At 38.6% G+C, this 21308-nt stretch overlaps 1 protein-coding gene across 4 annotated transcripts in view; it reads right to left on the bottom strand.

Moving 5' to 3' along the window:
- The window catches only part of fam184ab (family with sequence similarity 184 member Ab), a 201699-nt gene extending 185507 nt beyond the window's left edge, over window positions 1-16192 (bottom strand). For 2 of the 4 annotated variants that reach the window (XM_084953110.1, XM_084953112.1), the window contains exon 1: window positions 15477-16192. In XM_084953110.1, the coding sequence (XP_084809236.1) occupies window positions 15477-15638 (162 nt within the window). In that variant the 5' untranslated portion in view covers window positions 15639-16192. The remainder of the gene's footprint in view (window positions 1-15476) is intronic. The other 2 variants (XM_084953111.1, XM_084953113.1) reach the window with 2 other exon arrangements.
- Between the last annotated feature and the right edge of the window lie 5116 nt (window positions 16193-21308).

Here is a 21308-nt window from a genome sequence, read left to right as displayed (position 1 = left end):
AAAGGAAACTTGTACTTGGCATTGATCGCACAGATGGTGTCAGCTGTTTGGGCTATAAAGGTGGTGTATTTTGTGCTTTAAAAGTACAGAGAGCAGTGAAGCAGCAGCATGTTCTACAGTGATTTAGCTTTTAGTCTGTCAGCTGCCCTAGGCAGAGATGTGCCCTTATCAACAACATTTTCTTCTGGATAAACGAGGTTGAGCTATATTATTTTCCTCTGTTAATGGTTTGATTTTTTGTCATTTTTGGCTGATTAAACAGGTAGATTTTATTATGAAATTCTTCTATAAACATGCTCAATAAATTAAAACAGGTTACAAATCTTGTACTTTCTACCTCAGCATTTCAGTTTAGAGCTGTACTGCAGCAAAAGTACATATCTAATGCTGCAATCTTCCACATAAACAAGAAAAAAGGGACCAAGAGTGAATTAAAGGAACATTTAAATTCCTGTAAAGCACAAAGAGGCAAAGAGAAGCAAGGCAGGCATTTGTAGAGAAAGAGCTTTATTGATTGGACATAAACCACCCCTCAGAAAACTGACTGATATAAAAGGAGCAACGCTGAGTCATGGGGTTGTCAAGATGTCAGCAAAGAAAGGCCAGAGGACTGTGCAGATAGATGGAAATATGTGGAAATGATCAGAAATATACTAATAAGTTATGAACAAACAATTTCCCAAAATTTGGTTAATTTATTAGTGAACATATTGTCTCACAGATTGCGGTTCAATCATTTTGGCTCTACTTCTGTCTTTATAACAGATTCCAAATTAAAGTTTGGCCTCAATAATTCCCTAATGTGACTTAAAAGCTATAAAAAGAGCTGGAAATGTTGGTGTCAAATTGTTTTTGTTTTTCTATGTTAATATATGCATTATACATATACATTACATAGAAAGCTTCATCCAATTTAAATTTAATTTTCTTTACTGGGATAACTTAAGTTTCAAGTTACTACCGTATTATGTCCTTTATCCCATCGCTGTTGACTACTGGCCATAATATCCCCTGAGGGATTGGTTTCATCTTATCTTAATAGGAGGACAGACTGAAGACTGGGTGAAGTCATGGCGAGCCCTGCTGTTGTTTGGATGTCCTTTAGCTTGAGGGAAGGACAGACTGATAAACAGAGACATGGAGAGAGGATGTGAAGAAGAGAGGAGTAAACACAGGCCTGCCAATTTTAGAAAGAGCCAAGAGGGGCATGGTCTTCAGGAGAATAAATAAAAGTGCAAAACGAAAGAGCCAGCAGCAACTGAAGAGTGAATATTCAATACTAACGTTTATGTAAAGATTACAGCGTAATATGAATAACAAATCATTTGAAGGCATCAAATTCACATGTCACAGTATGCAGGTAGTTCTCTTCTCTGCCTTCAGATTGAAGACACATCACCAAAGAAGTATACAAGGACATTAATGGATTAAAAAAATTATATAGAAGTGAGCAGCAAAAGGACATTTTTGGGTACTTACAATTATAATGTGTTTTTGCCACTTTTTGAGTAGCAGAGTACCACGTTTCTGCTGCTGATGCTGCGAGTGTTTGGCATAGTTGGGTGTTACAGGGATTAGGGATGGCCACGATTTTCCAATAGAAGTGGACAGACTAGAAGCAGAACTGGTCACTTTTTTAACATAGATCCACAGGTCTACTAACTCGCCCAGTCTGTGTTTTATGTTTAAACTTGCTCACCAGTCTCACCTATTATTACTCAAGTTGATGTTAAAAAAGACCCTTATCAGTCTTCTCTTAAATAAATAAATAAAATAAAATAAGTTTAAAAGAACAGGTCTGAACTATTACACCCAATATAGTTTGGGTATATATAACTATTTCATTTTGAATCGGGCCCTTTTACACATATATTCTTTGAACACTGATAATAATTCAGATCCACAGTCAGGAAAAAAGAAGTAAACTCTACACTCTTGTATAAGCCAGATACTTAGCAAATAATCAAATATATCTGAAAGAAACTTACTTCAGCAACAAACTTTAAGAAAGACATAAGTGCAAAAGTGAAAGCAATTACAGCTTTTTATTGTTGAGCAATCATATGCAAGCCACTGCCCTCAACTATTTCTATGAGCTTATACCCAAATGATGCACATGGTGAGAAGGAGAGGGTAACTGCCAGTGTTAGGCCCATCTCTCCCATCAGTGAAGAGAAACAGAACCCACTGAGTAAAGATGGATCCCTGGTGGCCGAGTAGGCTCACGCCGCTGCCAAGAAAAGAAGAGAAAGTCGAAGCAGACTTTAGCCTCGAAAATCCTGATGCTTGCTTGCTACTGACAACGTCTGCCAAACAGCTCCCTTTTCTTGTTAAGTGTGTGGGCTGGTGTCAAGTTAGTAGGTCTTCACTTTGTAGTGGCTTTCAGTCAGTACTGTTTATTCCCACATCAATTTAGGGCATTGATGAACACTTTACACTTTATGTAAATATGTCTGACGATCTTTTCTGATAAACCTTTATTCTAGTCCATGAATTTGAGCTGAAATAAACAGACACAGAGGAATGCAGAGGAAATAAGTCTAATAAAAATTACAGTTGTTGTGGAGAGGAAAAACTGGCCCACAGTTGTCATCACTGATGGACTATACACAGAAATCCAGCCCACGAAATGCACTCATGTGCAAAGGTGTGTAGCTTTATTTCTTTTTTCCACATCAAAGCTGTAAATTATACAGATCCATATAACTGATTGCTCCTTTATTCTGCAGCATTTTATATCTTTCAGAATCTATGTGCTTTTGGCTAAGATACTCTTTTAAAATCTCTGGGACTGGTGCTTTGTCAATATATTGAATTAAAAGACATTGATGCGCAGATATTTCACTATATATCATCAAGTAAAAAGCAAATATAGTCCCTCACCAATCAACAGAGGAGAATAAAAGTTAGGAAAAAGAGCTGGCCAGGCCCAGTGGTCGCCAGAGTGAAATACTATGAAGCAAGTTCAATATGGTTTTATCTATGTTAGGGGGCTTGACAAAATCTAAACCCCCAGTCTGAGATAAGAATTATCACAATGGTGGTTATCATCTTTCTCTGCTAAACCTTTGTGCTTCAGGCTCTGTGTGCGGTCATACGAAACGAGGCTTTGATGCATCATTCAACTGTTTCACTGCAGAAAACCGAGTGCTGCCTACTGCAGCCTCAGACTTCAGCAAAAGAATGTGTGACAAAGACCTATTCAAAAGTAAATAAAAAGCCGAATAGCAATATTGCTGCTGCAAATAAGTAAAGAGAGTGATGCTGTGAGAAGTCTTAGATCTTCACTAATTCACAAATGAATAGCTGTTACAGCAGAACGCTTTAGAAATGTGAAACTTAAGCCATTTAAACATTAAAGCTGTTTATTGATGTTTGACAGTCTGATGAAGGGGGAAGTGGGAATAACTTTAGTTTGTGGACAAGTCAAAAGGAAATACATTTTTACTGATTAAGAGCCTACAAATAGTTTATTTTTTTTAATCTGTGTACTAGTATCTGCAAATCAAGCAGTGTAAAACTTTACTACTTATGAGTATATTAAGTATAAAAATATATTTCTACATTACTAAATGAATACATGTACAGTTCGTGTCCCTGTAAGCTTCTACCAGGGCTTGATTTGGTAGTGTTAGTCAGGTGATGTTCAACAGGTGGCAGGTGTTCTTACTGGAGAGAAACTGGATCGCACGTAGAGCAAAATGTCATCAACATAATTCCTGAAAAACTGCCACTTAAAACCAATTTTAAACTAACACTGACTCCGGATCAGGTCATATGCTCAGCATAAGTTACCATGGTGATCTAACGGCTGAAAACTCTTTGACTACTGACTTTCTTTTGCTTTAGGTATCATTAAGTTAAACTTTTCATTATTGTATTGATTTATTTATTAATTTAACTTTCTTGGTTATCATCTAGATATCTTTATTGTTATTCCCTTCATCCTCCGGTCCATTTCAGGGTACAACACAACACAACAATACAACACAAGGCTATAAAACAAGAGACAACTACAGTTCAACAATTACCTACCTTCTTAGGTTAGCAAATACTCCAGATAATACTATGCTGGTAAATATATCATACCAACAGTGATTTCTTGGTCAAAATACTCAGTGTAGAAATGTTTACCACAAATTCAATTCCAGCTCTAATGATGTGGTTTTTGCTCTGCATCTACAAACACAATCAGCTCTGCGCAGCTGCTCTTGCCCACAAGCTGCTGCCTTTCAATATGGCCACCAGAAGGACTGTTACATCACCTGAAAGCCCTCACAGTGAAAACAATCCTGTGCAGAGCACGCCTTGTTGCAGGCAATTTGTGACAAAGCAATGATGGATTACATCCTTTTGGGCCATTACTGGTTCATGGAAGTGAAAAAAATATTGGTGCGAGGTTGTTTCCTGGCATGTTTTTTTCTCTCTCTGCAAAAGTTGAAATTTTACTGAGCTGAGATTTCTTTTTTATAGTTGAACAACGATGCAATGTGGACAAATTATGCAAATACACCATTGAAAACATTGACGAAGACTGTTTCTTTTTTGCCTCTCTCTCTTTTTATTGTTAATTTTTCAGATGTCATAAATGCTGATACTAATTTATCAAACAAATGTTTCTTAGCGAGGGTTCGTCCACTTTGTTTTCAACTTAAACTTGTGATTGGTGGAGATACCATGAATGAATCAGGCCAGTTTTGCCAAACCCTGATACGCTTACTTGTTCTCCTCAACAATAACACAGTGTGTAATGGTATTCAGTTGCAGTTGAACTTTAAGCTTAAAAAGTTATCTAAATGATTAAATGATTATCACAATAGATAAAACTTATTTTTCTTTGATTGACTGACAAATACTTACACCTTAACAATTTAAATTATATTCAGCGGGCCTAATAAGCTCAGTGTCACCTTCAAAAATAAAAATACAACACATGTGAATTGAAGCAACAAAAAGACTTTGCTACTCCATAAATTGTCATACAATAAATGCCATTTAAGCCTTAAAATTTCCAAAAATCTTATATGAACATTAGTCATCCAGTGAATCAGTGAGGCAGGTCCCACTGCAGCTTTTACAGGCTGCTGAGTACAACCCTGCCACACTGCGCTGGAATGAGTTCTCACATCAGACATCTCATAACAGTAACAATAAAAACACACTGACTGTGTTTACAGGCAAACCTTCATCATATTGGATGTGGAAGACACTTTCCTCCTCTTATGAGATTTTCCACAAAGACAGCTGAGTGTTTGTCTGATATATCAGAGGTATGTAATGACCAATTGTGCACCGGTGTTGCTCCGCGTCTCGCCTGTTGCTGCGACATGAGTTGCTGCAGCGTCAGCCAAATAAATCGGGGCAGAAAAGACGAGCAGCGATGTGGCTTCTGGCTGTCCGAAGGCAGAGGAAACAGTCAAGGTCAAACATTAAGAATGACTCATCAAATTACCCTCCATGCGCACCTCGCGACGCCATAAGCCACATGTGTGTACATCCAAGAACGTGTCTGTGTGTGTGTGTGTGTGTGTGTGTGTGTGTGTGTGTGTGTGTGTGTGTGCACATTTTTGTGTGTGTGGGTGCGTCTGTGTGTCAACAGGCATGTCGGCAATGCTTTATTTGTTCTGGATAGTGCTTCAAGCCAATATGCGCCCATCTCACCCCCTAACTTTGTGCTGAGCTCCCTGTATGTTTGTGGTTCAGTGTAAGTGTGAGTGTGTGAGTGTGTGGGCGTATCTTAATGAAATCTGACAGAGAATTGTGACAATCAGTGAAGGAGCATCCTGCAGAGGTTAATAAGCTGTACTCCTCACAGCAGCAGTAGCAGCAAGCCGCTTTTCTCTCTCTCTCTCTCTCTCTCTCACACACACACACACACACACACACACACACACACACACACACACACACACACACACACACACACACACACACACACCATTATCCCTGTGTTTTCATTCTCCCAAAATTATAGTTAGAAATCAAAAAGCTGAAATTCATGGCCAGTATCTTTAGCGCCCTATAAGAGCCAATCTTCTTTGTTTGTCACCTCAAGAAAGTAGTCTGAAAGGATACCGCGGCTGCTCCTTGGAATGTTTTCTGAGACAAACAGCAGCTTGTAATCAAATCCCACTTCCATCCTTACAAGATCTGAACTAGGACTTGTGATTTGGTGTGGCACTCAACAGAATAACACACAGATAGACTTTAACTTGTCAGAGGGACATCTCCATTCAAGTCAGTAATTAGTTAAATTCTGGATAGATTAAGACTCTTTTCTAACTAAAAACCCCGAGTTAAACTGATCAGTAATTTTCTAAACAGATTTTGTGAACTGCATTGCTGACTGCATTTTGTTTGCCTGTTTATTCTGCATTCGAATCCTCTGCTACAATGTCATTGTAGGACAACCGTGTCTCCTGTGGCATATACAAGGTAGAGAAAAACAATCACCAGAATTTGCTGAATTCTCAACCAATTTTCAAATAGACTGGATGGCATAAATCATTAAAAGAACTTTTTCATTTGCCACAGATCCCTGGTGCCACATCATTTCAAGAATCCAAGGACAGAGTCCAAAGACTTAACTCCTACCTTCTTCTCCTAATCACATTTCCTTGATGGAAAAGTAATGAGGTCATTGAAAAGTGTAAAGGAGAATTAATAAGCATTTGTGGGGGGAAAGGGAAGCACAGTGCTCAGAATGATGAGATCAGAGTGGAGATGACTGGTCATAAAGCATGGCCACATTTAGAGAAAAGCAAAGTACAGCATATCAGCACAAACACCGCACATCCACTGTGAGGGATGGGGTGATGACCGACGCACCTTGCGGATATTGAGTCGACCATGAACTCCTCTGTACACCAATGTATTCTTGAATCAATGTTAGGCCATCTGTCTAACAGCTTATTGTATGTCCGGCTAAAACTGGGTCATGCAACAGGACAATAATCCAAGCACAGCAGCAAATCACAAGCAACACAAAGACTGTAAGAGAAAGGAGTCAAGGTGCTGCATGGTCATTTTAATGCTGCTAATTTTAATTTCAATTCAGGTTAGATTTTTTTTTGTGTGCAACGCAGATTTTCTGTGCGTAGAGATCGTGCCAGCAGTGCGCTATTGCGCACGCGCGCAGCTTAGAGGGAACATTGGCAGCCGCCATTCTTGGAAACTGGAATTGGCTGGGCCGCGCTATGAATTCTAGGATATGGTGGGCCACGAAGAACACACCCAACCCATCCTTCAAAATCGGGGAAATGAAGGACGCATTTGTCGGCCGCATTTGAAGGAGTCGACGAATGGGGACAGCCTTCGTCGCCTGGCTGTGACATAATCGGCCTTCAAATGCGGCCTCCGAAGGATGCAGCCGACGTTTTGGGACACAGCTTTTATAGACACCCGTGTTCTTCACTCCAGGCAACAGCTCAACAAGAAACAGATTTTATTACAGCACTGTAATATTCATGTTACATGAGCTGAACCATCAGGCAGGGTGTCGCTACGACTTGTGGGACTGCATTATCTCCTTTCTTTTTATTAAGAATGGCCCAGTGTATCCTCTGCTGAATGAGGTAATAAAGGAAGAATTGAAACAACTTTCCTACATTTTTAGAGAATTCAACCAGCTCTTGGTACAACTGCCACACAGATACTTCCAGGTCACTTCACTGAGTTGGGAGTAGAATTCAGTTTATTTAAAAGGACGTTATCCAGGTTTTAATCATGCAGCCTCTGCTTTGTTGTCCATATTTAGAGCAGCTATGTTGAAATAACAGTATCAAATGGATGCTAATTGCTACAGCTAATATGACCATTAACAGGAGAAGCAGCAGTATCAAGTGCATCTTTAAGTCGATAAAGATTAGTTAATCATTGAAATATATTTCAATTTGAAATCTTCTTATTTGTTTAAAAATCTGTGTGCACAGTATCAGGCTTTAAAATCCCAATCAGCAAGCAGTACTCTATTCCCAGATCTGGACTCATGTTGCTCTGACCATCTGCGCTCTAACCCTGCCCTGGCTACACAGATCACTGCACTACCACCCCTGGATTATGGCATCAACACACGCACATGCTGCTGCCAAGTGATGATAGTGTATTTATCTTTTCCTGCGTTGTCTTCAGTGCAGTCACTAAATACAATAAAAAGGAACAATAACTGGAAATTTCTACAAAAGAAAAAAAATTCCATCTTTTATCTACCATGAGTACTTCTTTCTGTAGTACTGAACAGACGCTTGGCCACAATGTGAAATAAGGGAATAGCGGGGAATATAAAATTAGAAAACTACTAAGCCTCAGATTGTAGAGCAGCTTGTGTGGATCTTCTCATCTTTTCTGAGTTGCTTGTAAAGAAGTCTCACTAGGGAGGAAAAAAATGTAATTAACAAATTTCTCTATGGATATGTCTGAGTCAGAATATCATTTAATCAGAGCATAAAACCAAATCCTCTTATCATCTTATGTTGGACCTTGTTTAGTGTCTATATGTGATACAGACAATATAAAGCAGTGTATATGTTGCATACTTTTGTGGAGTCATCGTGAATTATGATTACAGTTCCTATTCCAACGCCATAGAGATCCATATAAAAGAAAAAAGCATAAGTATGAAAAAAGCAAAACCTTTTCTCCATTCAAACTGTTACTTTTAAAGCAGCCATCCACAACCTTTAGACTGCCATCAAAACTATAGTCCATCAAAACTTGAAACCACATGACCAAAGATAAAGCATTTCTCTCTGGGGTTTTTTCATTGATTTATTTGGACATCTTTTGGTGATCTGTCTGTTAAAGCTGATTCTCCAAGCATGTATTTCTTGCACTTGATAGCTACCACTCTATTTAAGTTATTTCATGCCTCTGACAGGAGACGATGAGTTTAGAACTAAAAGTTGGTCAGAAAATGAAGAATATGTATCATTTTCAAATCGTGTTTTTCTTTTAATTTTTTCTGATTCGTTTTAAAGTGAAAATACTGCTTTTTTTCAGCCCAGGAATATCTTTAAGATAAGGCTGTGCCATATCAAACTGTCCATGGTAACACCACTATACATTTTGTATAGTGGTGTTACCATGGACAATGCATTTCGCATTTCATAACGTGCAAAACAACACAAGCTCAAACATGCCGTAGAGCCACATGTCAACCTCCAATGACGATTTTGTATGATTTAGTAAATCATACTACGATTTAGTAAATGAGCTACTAACAACACAGTACTTTGCAAAATACTCTAGAAAATGTTTCGGGCTAAAGCTGGAAACAACAGCTGGTGATGCGCAACCTACAAGTAAGCAAATGAATCGACTGAGCATGGCTGGAGCTCTCTGTAGTTGCATTGATGTGAAGGAAGAGCAAACAGTGGATGGAAATTACTGTTGCTGTTGCATGATGGGAATTCTTTTAGTAGCTGGTTAAAAATCTCGACCCAAGACACAACATCCCAAGGAGAAAATATTTTTCCATTTCAAGCTTTTTTATATGTCTGTATTGTTCAGACTGTTGAAGAATAACAAGGCTAACTTTAACTAAAGTTTTAAGCCGTTCTGTTATACTTTTACTTAAAAACATCAGGTAAAACACTACTAACACTACTTTTGAAGTTACATTTGACTTCTGTATATATTGGTGTCTCACTGCCATTGCACTGTACCTTGTGGCACTAGAGTCATACTTTGAATCAGGTCACTTGCCATCGATGATAGTGGTCCTTGGAAAAGAAGGATGGAAAATGCTCTTCATTTAGTTAGCACTTAATAGCAGCCCTGTTTGAAATTGCATTTCATTTATATGCTACTTAGCACTAATTAGGAGGAACCTGTGTCCCTGCGATGCATCCATATCATTTATGGAGAAAATGTGCTATTTAAGCTAGCTAGCTGTAGCTGGTGGCATAGTACTAAACACTCTTGTCCAAATGTGCTCACTTCTGACTCCCAAAAAAAACCAAAACCCCCCAAAAAAACAGTAAGTCTGCTCATCTTTTAATTACACTACCACGTTCAGCTGTCATTTTTTAAAGTACTTCTGGCTATTAAGGGAAAAAAACAAGATGGTGATGGGCAAAATACAAAAGTAATCAGTGACATCATCATTTAGAAAAATGAGATAATGAATCAGCAGAGATGGTTTGATGTTGAGGTAAAAAAGTACTTTTTTTATTTCCTCAAACTATATTTGAAAACATCTTTGCTGAAATGTTTATACGCTGATTTGGTGCTGCAGCTCCACATAATATGAATTACAAACACCACACACACACACACACACACACAGTGTCCATGGTATTTCAGTATCTCTGTCTCTTCTGATCCCTTCGTCCAGAAATGCACAGAGAGCTCAGAGGTCTATTTCTGACTCACTTCAACACTAAAGTCAGTCAGGCATTGCAGATGAAACACACGCACACACACACACAACACACACACAAACCCTAGGCTAGGTAATACATTTGTTATAAAGCCTTCTCCTGACGATGCAAAATGACATGCTGCCCTCTCTGTTTCCCAGAGCTCTGACAACAACCAGAAACCTCACTCCTGACTCACTGTGGACAGCCTACAAGATCAAACGTATTTTTTTTGTTATGAAAATCATCAGCCCACTTCTTACAGTACATTGCCCTGAATTATCATTTAAAACTTGTTTCCATAGCAGCAAAGCCCCTGCACTGCCTTCTTTTTGACAGAAACACTACAATAAAAAGAAAGCCATCAGAGAGTGTAACTTATGAAAAAAAAGAAAAATCATGACAGTGAAATCCCAGCAGTACACAAAGGCAAGCAGCTTTGTGGGATTAAAAATTACTGCATGAAGTCTTAAAGAACAGTGCCAACAAGTCTTGCATCACAAATCATGAAATTCAGCATCCCAGGAGAATGGCAATCGATAACTGACTTACTGACTTTGCACGAAATCCCAGCAAAAACGTACAGAGCATTGAAATGATAACACTGCTTCACTGACGCACGCTACAGCTGTCAGCCTGCTCTCATAGCAAAAGTTGAAGTGGTCACGTACAAGCACTGTCTTTGTTCACGTTCACGGACACAAATTCTCACATGTTTTCATGTCAGTCAGCACGACTTTGAGACTGAAATGTATTTTGAATCTGCGATGCACAGGTTATCCAGACTCCTCAATGAGAAACACTCCATCACGGAAACCACAAACACAAGCTTTAAAACATGCTGCATTTATTACATGTGTTTCCTGTATTTTTATTATGACGATTTAACCTGGCAGGAGTTACATATGTTCACATTAAGCAGTTATAGCGTTTAATTATGAGGAGAGCATGCACACCAGCATGAGCTGATTCTCCATCCCTTGCTGAGATTTTTACTTTCCAAATCCTCATTCACGCATTTAAGACTGCTTCCATGCAGGAAGCAATTCGCTCATCATGCACTGCTTTGTTGCTGATGGTTTGTCTCTAGTTTACTCCAGGCTTCACCTGCCAACGTAATCCTGTAATTTATTCACCACCCTGTAACATGTCAATCGATGGCATGCTTTGCTCTCTGGCTGAAGTTGAGATTTGCCCACTTTGTCTCTCAAGCAATTATTTTTTGTCTTTGTATGTAACAAAATAATTTATTGTATTATGCAATAGTAATGTAAACTATATAAAGTATTGCAAAATTTCAGTAACTATAAAATAGTTAGTATAACAAAAAACAGAATTACAGTAGCACTGTAGGAAGCTGGCTGATGTTATCAGGATTAAAAATCATGACCAGATTATAAAAACGAAATAAGGGAAAATAGACAAAAGATCTTGAAAAATCATAACTTGTAAAGCAGACACTATAGATTCAGATAATTCAGTTAAAATACGGGACTAAAGAGATGCGTCAGTCGCTCCCGAATCATTCTATGACAGCGAGCTGGAAATCATCCAGGCAGAGATGTGTCACGAGAGTGGCTCAGAGAGGTTCCAAGGTTGCTATTTATTCCTGAATGCATCTCTCACTCTGCAGAGATCAGCGGTCAGCAGATGGGCCGAATGCTATCAGCCTGTTCCCCTCCCCTGCTTTGTCGTGGCCCAACACAACAAGGCACTGGAGACACGAGGCTCAGATGTGTCGCCTGTGGGAACGTGTGGTGATCATGTGACTTGGCGTATGAAAACAACATCTACTATTGTGTCAGTTGGTGCACACTCACTGGAAATACGGTTTTATCTCAGCCTCTGTTTCATTGCGTTTTAATGCCGCTATGAAATTAGTGCTTCTCCACTTTTTCTTTGAAGACATTTTTTCTTGTACTTCAATATATAGGCTGAGTTCAGGATCAAAAATGGCTTAATAAAAATGAAATATATGTCATTTTTAAATTCCATGGCATTGTTTCATTAGTTATTTTTCTTATGTTGATGTAAATATTTTATGCCAATCTTGAAAATGTTTTATTGTAAATGAATTATTGGGATACAGGTGCAGTAAAAATTGTGTAAATTGCTATTTTGTGTTTCCCATCACTGTCTTAAATTCATGTTTTGTTGTTATACTTCCTATACAAGAGCCAACAGTGGCATTAAAGACAATATATCAAGAAGGAAGTGTTGATGAAGAGAAAAAAAAAACAATCTTGTTGGTAAACACATCAAAATATCAGCTGTTTTTTTGATAGACTGCAAGTAAAAATATTTAGTTAAACTATGAATGATCTTATTTTTTAACAGTTTAGCACCTTGAATTGGAATTCTAAATGAAATGGATTAAAAGCTGACTCTCATTGAGAAAATGTAGATTAAACTACTCTGCAGCATCATGCAGGCTTTCATAGAAGGGCCTGATTTAAATGTTTTCTACCCTGTTGCTGACCGATGATCCGTGGTAAGTGTACAGGTGCAGAACTGGAAACAAAAATGGAACTGGAAGTGAGGATTTACCTGGATAGACAATGAAAAAAAAAAACTTTCATGAGTCCTGTCCACTGTGAGGTTAGGTTTATCAACACTATAACACAAAAACTGTAAATTATAAACACTCCAGTGTTTAAACTGGAGTGTGCAGTTTATATACGGCATTAGAGTCCAGATTTTTTAACAGTGATGAAAAGATTGATGTTGTTATTTTTTTAGTGTAGGTTATATTATTTGTTATTTCTATGCTTACTTTTTTAGTAAGCATAGTAGCTTTTATTTAATTTATTTTTATACCTCCTTAGAATCCACTGAGCTCTAGCAATTCTAACACTATGTTAAGAGAACATTTTTCATAAGCAAAATATAGTCTGACAACACAATGTTTAGGGGGTTATGTTTAGCTCCTTGTAAACCATCCTAATAATAATTTTGTTGCAACCAAATTTGTCTGCTTCTGTTGTCCAGAATATTGCAAAAAGACAGCATTACTACATAATATTATAGAAATTAATGTTATAGTCTACACATCAGCTTTTCACTAAAAATAATATATTTGTGCTTTTCCAGTATTTTCTGTCCATGGCACGCCAAAGCGTGAACTGAAAGATTAGGACTAACGTCTGTAATCAGTTCTTCTTTTGACTGGGCTGTCAGATGACGGGACACAGCACCTGCACCTAGGTGTCAGAATTAAGGACCTAAATGCAGGACTCCAGGCAGACTAAATATTTAAAAGCAAACCTTTCATGAGGCACGCACAGGAACAGATATAGACACCACAACAAAGACCAAGGGAAAGGGGCAGGACTATTTATACACATAGGGTAATCAGGAAAGTGGAGAGATCTGGAAGGAACAAGACACAGGTGAAGACCAAAGAAGAAAAATCACAGCAGAGGAAGTAAAATTCAATTTTAGACACAAGAGACAATGTTAAATTACGACATTAAATTCAAAACATGACCATACCCAGGCAGCTAGGCTGAGAGAAGCAAGGTTTTTTGCTTCACAATAAGCTCCACTATCATATACTTTGCCTCCATAATTAAAATAATAGTTAAAATAATAGTTTTTAAAAAAGGTATTGTTGTTTCTTAACATTTCTTTTGGCATTGCAGTAGCCATACACAAAAATGTCTTTTAAACTTAAATAAATGAATCAAAATGAACATAACTGTTTTTTGGCAGGAGGTCTGTTGGATCTTCATGTAAAATACCAAACGTTTCCATGAAGAAAAATCCCTGTACCTTTAACATTACATAATATTTGAACAAAACTGTGGCAAAAACTAAGAAGTTAAAAAATTTATGCGAAAAATACAAAAATATTACATGTGCAATTTCCTTTAAATTATTATTAAAAGCTATGCTGCATATTACGATGGTTAATTAGCTACCACGGTCGAAAAGACCCTTTTCTATTTCATTGTGACTTTAAAGAGTCCACTCTGCACTAAGGCTTGGCACACACCTAGCCCAAGGCTGCTGAATTGTTGTTTTTTTGTTTTTTTTAAGCATCCACTCTCTCAGCACAAAAAGAGCACAAATCTTATACTTAGAAGTCAGAGGCAAATCCTCAGAGTATATATCACCAACTCCAGGCGTCAAACCCTTCAGAAGCCACCTGGAAACATGTACAAGTGCCTGGTGGACCCCCCAGCTCGATGATAATGACACCCTGGAGCCAGAAACATATGCTGACATGGAGCCAATGTTTTGGAGACGCCAAAGTTTGGCAAGTGACATAAAAGAACTGATCCTGCTTTGAGGTGAAAATCATTTAAAATGCCCTTGAAAGACCATAGATGCGGGTGGTGTAGAGGAATATCATTCAAGTCTGCTGGTCTAGAGCAACCATATATACTGTAAATGATCTCCAAAATATATACAGTACACAAATTTGCATAATTGCATAATGCTTGATACTATGAGGGATCAAAGTTTTCAGGAAGGGTTTAGTTTAACTGCATACAACACTTATGCATGAGAAGTAAAACTAAATGCCAGAAGAGTCGGTGCTGCTAAAGATGATTAATGAATGAGATGGCTGATATTGTGATGACCCGCTGCTCGCTTAAAATGCAGCATCCAAGCAGACCTTGAGGCAGCTCGTACCTCCCAGGTAAGAAATCACGCCAAACTCACTAAAATAAAATATCAAACTTTGAGGGCTTTTGTATGCTTTTAGATTTCAGTATGCCATGAGGCATTCAGAGCTGCTGCTTCTTTCGGCTCACAATTCAAACACCAAGCAGCATGCATTTAACTTAAATCCAACTTTAACTTCCTTTAAACCAAAGCGATTTACAGCTGTAGTGAGCATATCCTACTTTAGGAGTTAATTATTTTTTATCAGACGAATAAATGTTGCCTTAAATGGACCCCGAAAGTACAAGAACACCCAGGAGATCCACTAAAAAATGTCAGTCTTGTTGTGCTCGTTAGACACGTAAACCGACACAAGTTTAATTGCTAAACGGGCAAATTTCCAATGGAGTTTAGTGCCCAGTTCTCACACCAGAACAGCAGGTACAGGGTCTTACCCAAGGGTTGAAGAGAGAGTGCAGAGGAGGCCTCCTAAAAAATGATCCTTACCTTTGTTAGCTGTGCTATCTTCTTGCTCATCTTCAGGTGTAGGTCTTGGGTATATTCCATGGCGATGCCGGACTGAAAGGACATGCTGGATGCCGAGGATGTGCTAAATTTCCCCTGACCGGCAGGGCAGTAGCGCTGCTGCCAACCCGACCCAGTCGCCATCTTCACGATGATGCCTCAGATGCTCGAGAAAGATATGGGCAGTAATTACAATAATAAACTGGACGGTGCTAATGAGCGGTGTGTAGAACTGGGACTGTGGAGGATTTATGTTTTTGCCGAAAAAAAAAAATCAGAAATATGAAGCCTTTTGAGCCCACAGACTGTTAAGAATTGGTTTCATTTTTGCTTCGGTCAGGGTAATAGTACACCAGAGGGGTGAAATGAGTAATTTTAAGGTACGGAAACATGAGCTACTACCATCTTGTCCGCTAAGAATGCGTCCGTTTTCAGCGGGTCCAGTCTGCTGTCACCTGGCGCTGATGTGCAGCCGTTTCCAGGGAGCTGGTTGGCGGGCTGGCTCCCGGTCGGTCACCTTGATACAGAAATTTGTCAGCGGCAGCCGTTAACAGTGATTCCTCCTCGGTGCATTCCGGCTACACTGAGGAAGAAGTGAGTAGAGACTGGGGTTATGTGTGTGTGAGCGTGTAGGACAGGCTCGGCGGTTGGCTGCTGCTCCTCTGTTGCCATGGATCACCTCAACAGTTTATGCTGCATTCACGTAGGATGGGAGCAGCGCTGCATTCACGTGCAGTCGGACAAAACGAAACGTGCTCACGTACAGCTTGCCAACACCAAAATACGGTTACTATAATTAACTACGCTAAAAGTAGGTGTCCATGTTAGTTAACGGAAATAAAATAATATCGTTTACGAATTTTCGTTCTTAAAATATAACAAAAATAAAATAAAATATAGAAGAAATGACGCTGATCGCCTAAGCAGCCTTTGAGGCTTTGATTCATTACTTTATTGAGACATGTCAACAGCTTTTTAAAACTTCACAGGCTTCATTGAAACTAATCTGAATCCAAAGCATAAAGTAGAAATAAAATCTAATTAGGCTTTAAATTAGGCAAAACCAAAAAAAGTAATGACTTATACAGTATTTTCACTGCATGCCAAAGCACACCTTGACTCATATCTGCAGATGCAGATATAAGTGCCTTATGTTGTCTATGGTTCTTATTGATTTCCGACTAAGCTTTTGCTTCTTTAGCATTAGTTAACTTTGGACAACAACTGATGCACTCATGATTAACAACAATTTACCTTTCCATTTAGTTTGTCTGTTTGTTCTCTTGTTTTCTTTCTCCACAAAGTGATCCGTTATTACCACCTGCCATAGTTTATCCTTTTGGCTGTTGTTTGGTTGATGCTAAATCCCATCATCTGGAGTTGCCTTGAGGCACACAATTGGAAAACCACTTAAAAATGTAAAAAGTAAAATGGAAATGGAAAATTAGAAAGTGCATAGCAACGCAGTTGCACCCAGCTAAGATGGGTCTGAAGAAGTCATAAAAGTCTTTTATTTTAGTGGGCTGCAGAAGGCACAGGCTGATTCTCATGACTGCACTTTTTTAAATGTCTTTTAAAAATGCACATATATCTAAAAGTCTTGGAAAGTCTGTTTCACAGGCATTCATGACAACAGTATGACAACTCAACAGCTGAAGAGACAGTTTAATATTTTACTACTTATCCCATACACCCAGTTTTTCCTCTCCCCATTTTTTCAGCGATGCCTCGCCTATAGCACAGCCTCTGGCCCAGCTCATTGCTTTTCATTCATCTGTCATCTTCATTATCGATAAGTGTTTATCATTTGTATTCGGGGTTGTGGTCCTTGCTGGTGAAAAGAAAAGTAGAAGATCTTTAATCATGTAATTTACCCATAATGTACAGCACAGCCTCCTGACCTGAAACTGGCTGCACACAAAATGAAATTTCCCTTTCCAGTTGCATCACTTTGAGACATTGTGCTATAGCCGTATGTCCCTTTTTAGTTCAGTGGCTCTCTGAAGCCAAGAATTTATTGAGTTTGTCTGTCGGGCAAACTAAAATATGTATTTGGCCTGATTTGGCCCATGGGCCATGATATTAAGATGATAAAAACAAAAGGCAAGATGTACGGAACTAACAGCAGTGATTTCAATTTAAACCTACTTTGAGGAAATTAATAATCACATATCAAGTTGTCTGAGATTAAACCTATTCAAGATGACCTCACGTATCATGAAGACTGAGACAAAAGCAATTAGCTATGTTATGCAGTGCAGATTCAAGCCAATTATATGGACTCAATTACACCCACTTAGACTCAGTAATTGGAATTAATTAAACACCTATCAATCAGCAATCGACCAAAGAGTACATAGTGCCTCATTTCCCATTAAAACATCATCAAAAGAGGTGGCATAAATTCTAAAAAGACATAGCAGGAAAAATTATGTCTCAAATCTGTTTTTAGGAATTAAGAAAGTAGCCAAAAGGCCTCAAATCTCAGAGATACATTTTCTATTTTCCCCTCCTTCCTAAGGGTGTCAGTGTTTGAGATAAAGCAGGTAGCACAGGCAATTCAGAACTGTCATATTGTCAAATAGCCAGAAAAAGGGGTAGGTTGGCCTTTGACACCTATTGAAGCAGTGATGGGTGGCCGTTCTCACGGAGAGATGACAGCATGCTTTGGGTGTTGTTTTTCCACTATGAGAAATGAAACAGATAGCAGGTAAGGGTGTTTGTGCTCAGTGGAGCTTAATTTTGACAAGTGTAGGTGCACGTTCCTGTATTTCATGGTTATGACACATTTGTTTTGTCATTTACATCTACTGAGATGTGTCTACAATTTTAATGATACCATTATTGGCTGCTGAGTGACTTTAGTTTTCACAATTAGGTCATGTCTATGAAGTATTCACTATATTCTAATCATCACTGTGCTAACAACACTTTTTATTTTAAATATTACATGTTATAAGTCTTAATAAAGCATGATGTTCCATTATCCTAAATGTCTACATCCATTTGCATAAAGCTCAAAAAGATGGTCGCATGTTTTACCCTGACCTAAGCTAAAAGCATGCACATGCATATTCGTGCCAGATTATTCAGGTACAATGCACCATTTCTCTTCATACAATGACAAATACACAATGGACTATTGAATTACTGAAGCCTGGGCCATTTTTATTTGGGCCTTGGCTCCAGGCATCCTGGCTGACCTGGAAAAAAATCTTACACAGTAATACTTTCACATTAGTTTGTGTATTTACTGAGGTTTTCTCAATAATCGGTGATAAAATTCTGCAAATTAAGCTTTTCATAAGTTAAATGGGGAAGATGGCATATGAGCATGTGCTCCTCCTCTTCCTCAGCTTGCACGCTATTGCATGTTTTTGCAAAGATCAAAACCTGGCCCACCATCTGGTCTCCACGCAAATGTCAAGTCTCACCATGAGACCTCCTGTTTAGCCCCAAAGATCACAAACAACTAAACATGACACACTTGAAATGAAGTCGGTTTCCAGAAAATCTTAGGAACACCTTCTCAAAAGGTGTAGGAGTGACACTCAGCAGTGTTTGAAGAATGAAAGAATAACATACAATGAACCTTTTAGATGAAATAAATCTGCAGCAGAATTTCTATTTTTACTCTTGTGCATGTTCGTTTTTACTCACACATACCAGCTACTCTCACTAAGGAGGTCATATGAAGCACGATTTCTTCCATGGCACACGAATGCACCAAGCTGAATTTCAGTGACGTCATTTCATCATTCAAAGCTTAAGAGGAGGAAGAGGAATAAAAATTTAAACTGACTGGCGCTGCAGGCACTATATCTCACATAGTCATAATCACAGGGATGACGCAAATAGTTTTTCTTATGCTTTCTATTTAAGGTTTCTCACAAGCTTTGCAAGAGTGTGACCGCTTACTGCATCCATTTCTGTGCAATAAATGTGTCCACGTAATGAATAAATAAAACAACTAATCAATTTGTGCCTCACTGTGTTGAAATTTAAGAGTACAACCAGTACATTACCAGTTTTGCAATAATCACAGCTTGTCTATATAATTTGAAGTGGACTACAGTAACTATTTGACCAGATTTATGATTTAAAAAAAAGATAATTTTATTAGTGCCCACTGATGCAGTAACAACAGTGTGATTTCCTTCTGCTGAAAATGTTTTCACTTATTAATATAAGAGAAGATGTGCAGTTCATAAAAGTCATACTTGCAACCAGTAATTTTCTCAGTTGATAATGTTAATTGGCTTACGAGGCTAGGAGCCCTTCTGCTAGAGGGGGCACAAAAACTGGTTAAATCAGCAGTTCAAATGATGAGAAAAAATTACCCGGATGAGCACACAATCCTGTGAGAATAATAACTTCAAGCCAGGCGCTAACTACATCTTCCAAGGTGCACTGTTGCAAGAGAGATCCAGTCATCTGTATAAGAATATATCACCATTTGCATCACCGACTAACAACTTTGTCTTCACAACCTTGGAACTGAAAAGATCCAAGTTCAAAAACTGGTATACAACTTTTCATGAAAGTAGCAAAAAAACAGCACTGCGGGGCCGCCAAACTCTAAAGAGTAGCAACCACTGGGGGTGGGGGGTATTGAGCAACGATCAACAGTATCTGTCTTGCACATCCAAACAAAAGCCACGGGAAACTACCAGTAGCTGACAATTTTCCCACTGTGACTGGGTGGGAAGCCTCCAGTTGCTTACTGCCCACCGGGCACATCACTCCAGTTCTGGCTTCTTTACATTGGCTTCCCATTGAATTTAGGATTCGTTTTAAAGTCCTTTTATTGTTTTTTAAACCTTTAAATGGCCTGGCTCCTGTCTACTTATCTGATTTGCTGAAGCCACATGTTCCTACTCAGCATTCAGCTGAGCAGCTGTTGCTGTCGGTTCCTAGGTCGCGGCTGAAACTCAGAGGAGACCGAGCGTTCTCTATTGCGGCTCCCATGCTTTGGAACAACCTTCCCCTCCATATTAGACAAGCGTCATCAGTGCAGGTCTTTAAGTCCAGATTGAAAACCTATTTTTATTCCCTGACTTTTAACTCTGTGGGAAACTGATATCTTTCTTCTTAATTTTATTGTATTTTTAATTTTGCTAGTTGTTTTGATTTGTGTTGTTCAGCACTTTGGTCTGCCTGGTGTGTTTTTTAAAGTGCTATACAAATAAACAATGATGATGATGATGATTATCTTGTTGTGGTCAAAGAAAAGCTCAGAACAATGTAAACATCAGTCAATATTATAAGAAAAATACCATGCTCAGAGTTCATGCATTATTTGGATGTAGATGAAAGTAAATTGCATCCTAAGCCTCACTGTTTACCAAGTTTACTAAGTGTGTTGCACTCACAGTATTTTTGTTAGGAAGTGTGCACAGAAAGCAGAGGAGAGAACAGGTCAGGAAATTCATGCATTCTTCTGATGGCCACATTTCCCAAGTTGGCAAATCATTCTGTCGACTCCGTTATGCTTGTTCTCCTAACCTCTGTGGCATCCGTATGAATTTTTCCAACTGAAAATGTTCTCTTTCTCATTAATCTGAGACCACATGGTTGCACAATAAGCTGCACCTACCCCCCATGTTACTCACCTAATATATCCATAAGCCCTCCCTAATATAAACTGACCTTGTATGGAATTATCAAGAGCATATTCCTGTTTTGAAATGACTCACAGATTCTTGGACCTCATTTGCTTGATATTCTCAGGTGAAACCATTTTCCTGGCAACAGATGTCATTTTAAATCATGGCTGCTGGCAACAAATGAAAAACAGCTCTTTTTTTTTTCTCT

The sequence above is a fragment of the Perissodus microlepis genome, chromosome 15 (genome assembly GCF_051167445.1).
Source record: "Perissodus microlepis isolate ML-2025 ecotype Zambia chromosome 15, ASM5116744v1, whole genome shotgun sequence".
Lineage (NCBI taxonomy): Eukaryota > Metazoa > Chordata > Actinopteri > Cichliformes > Cichlidae > Perissodus > Perissodus microlepis.
Note: the sequence above shows the minus strand (reverse complement) of the source record. Positions and strands in the feature narration are given on the sequence as shown.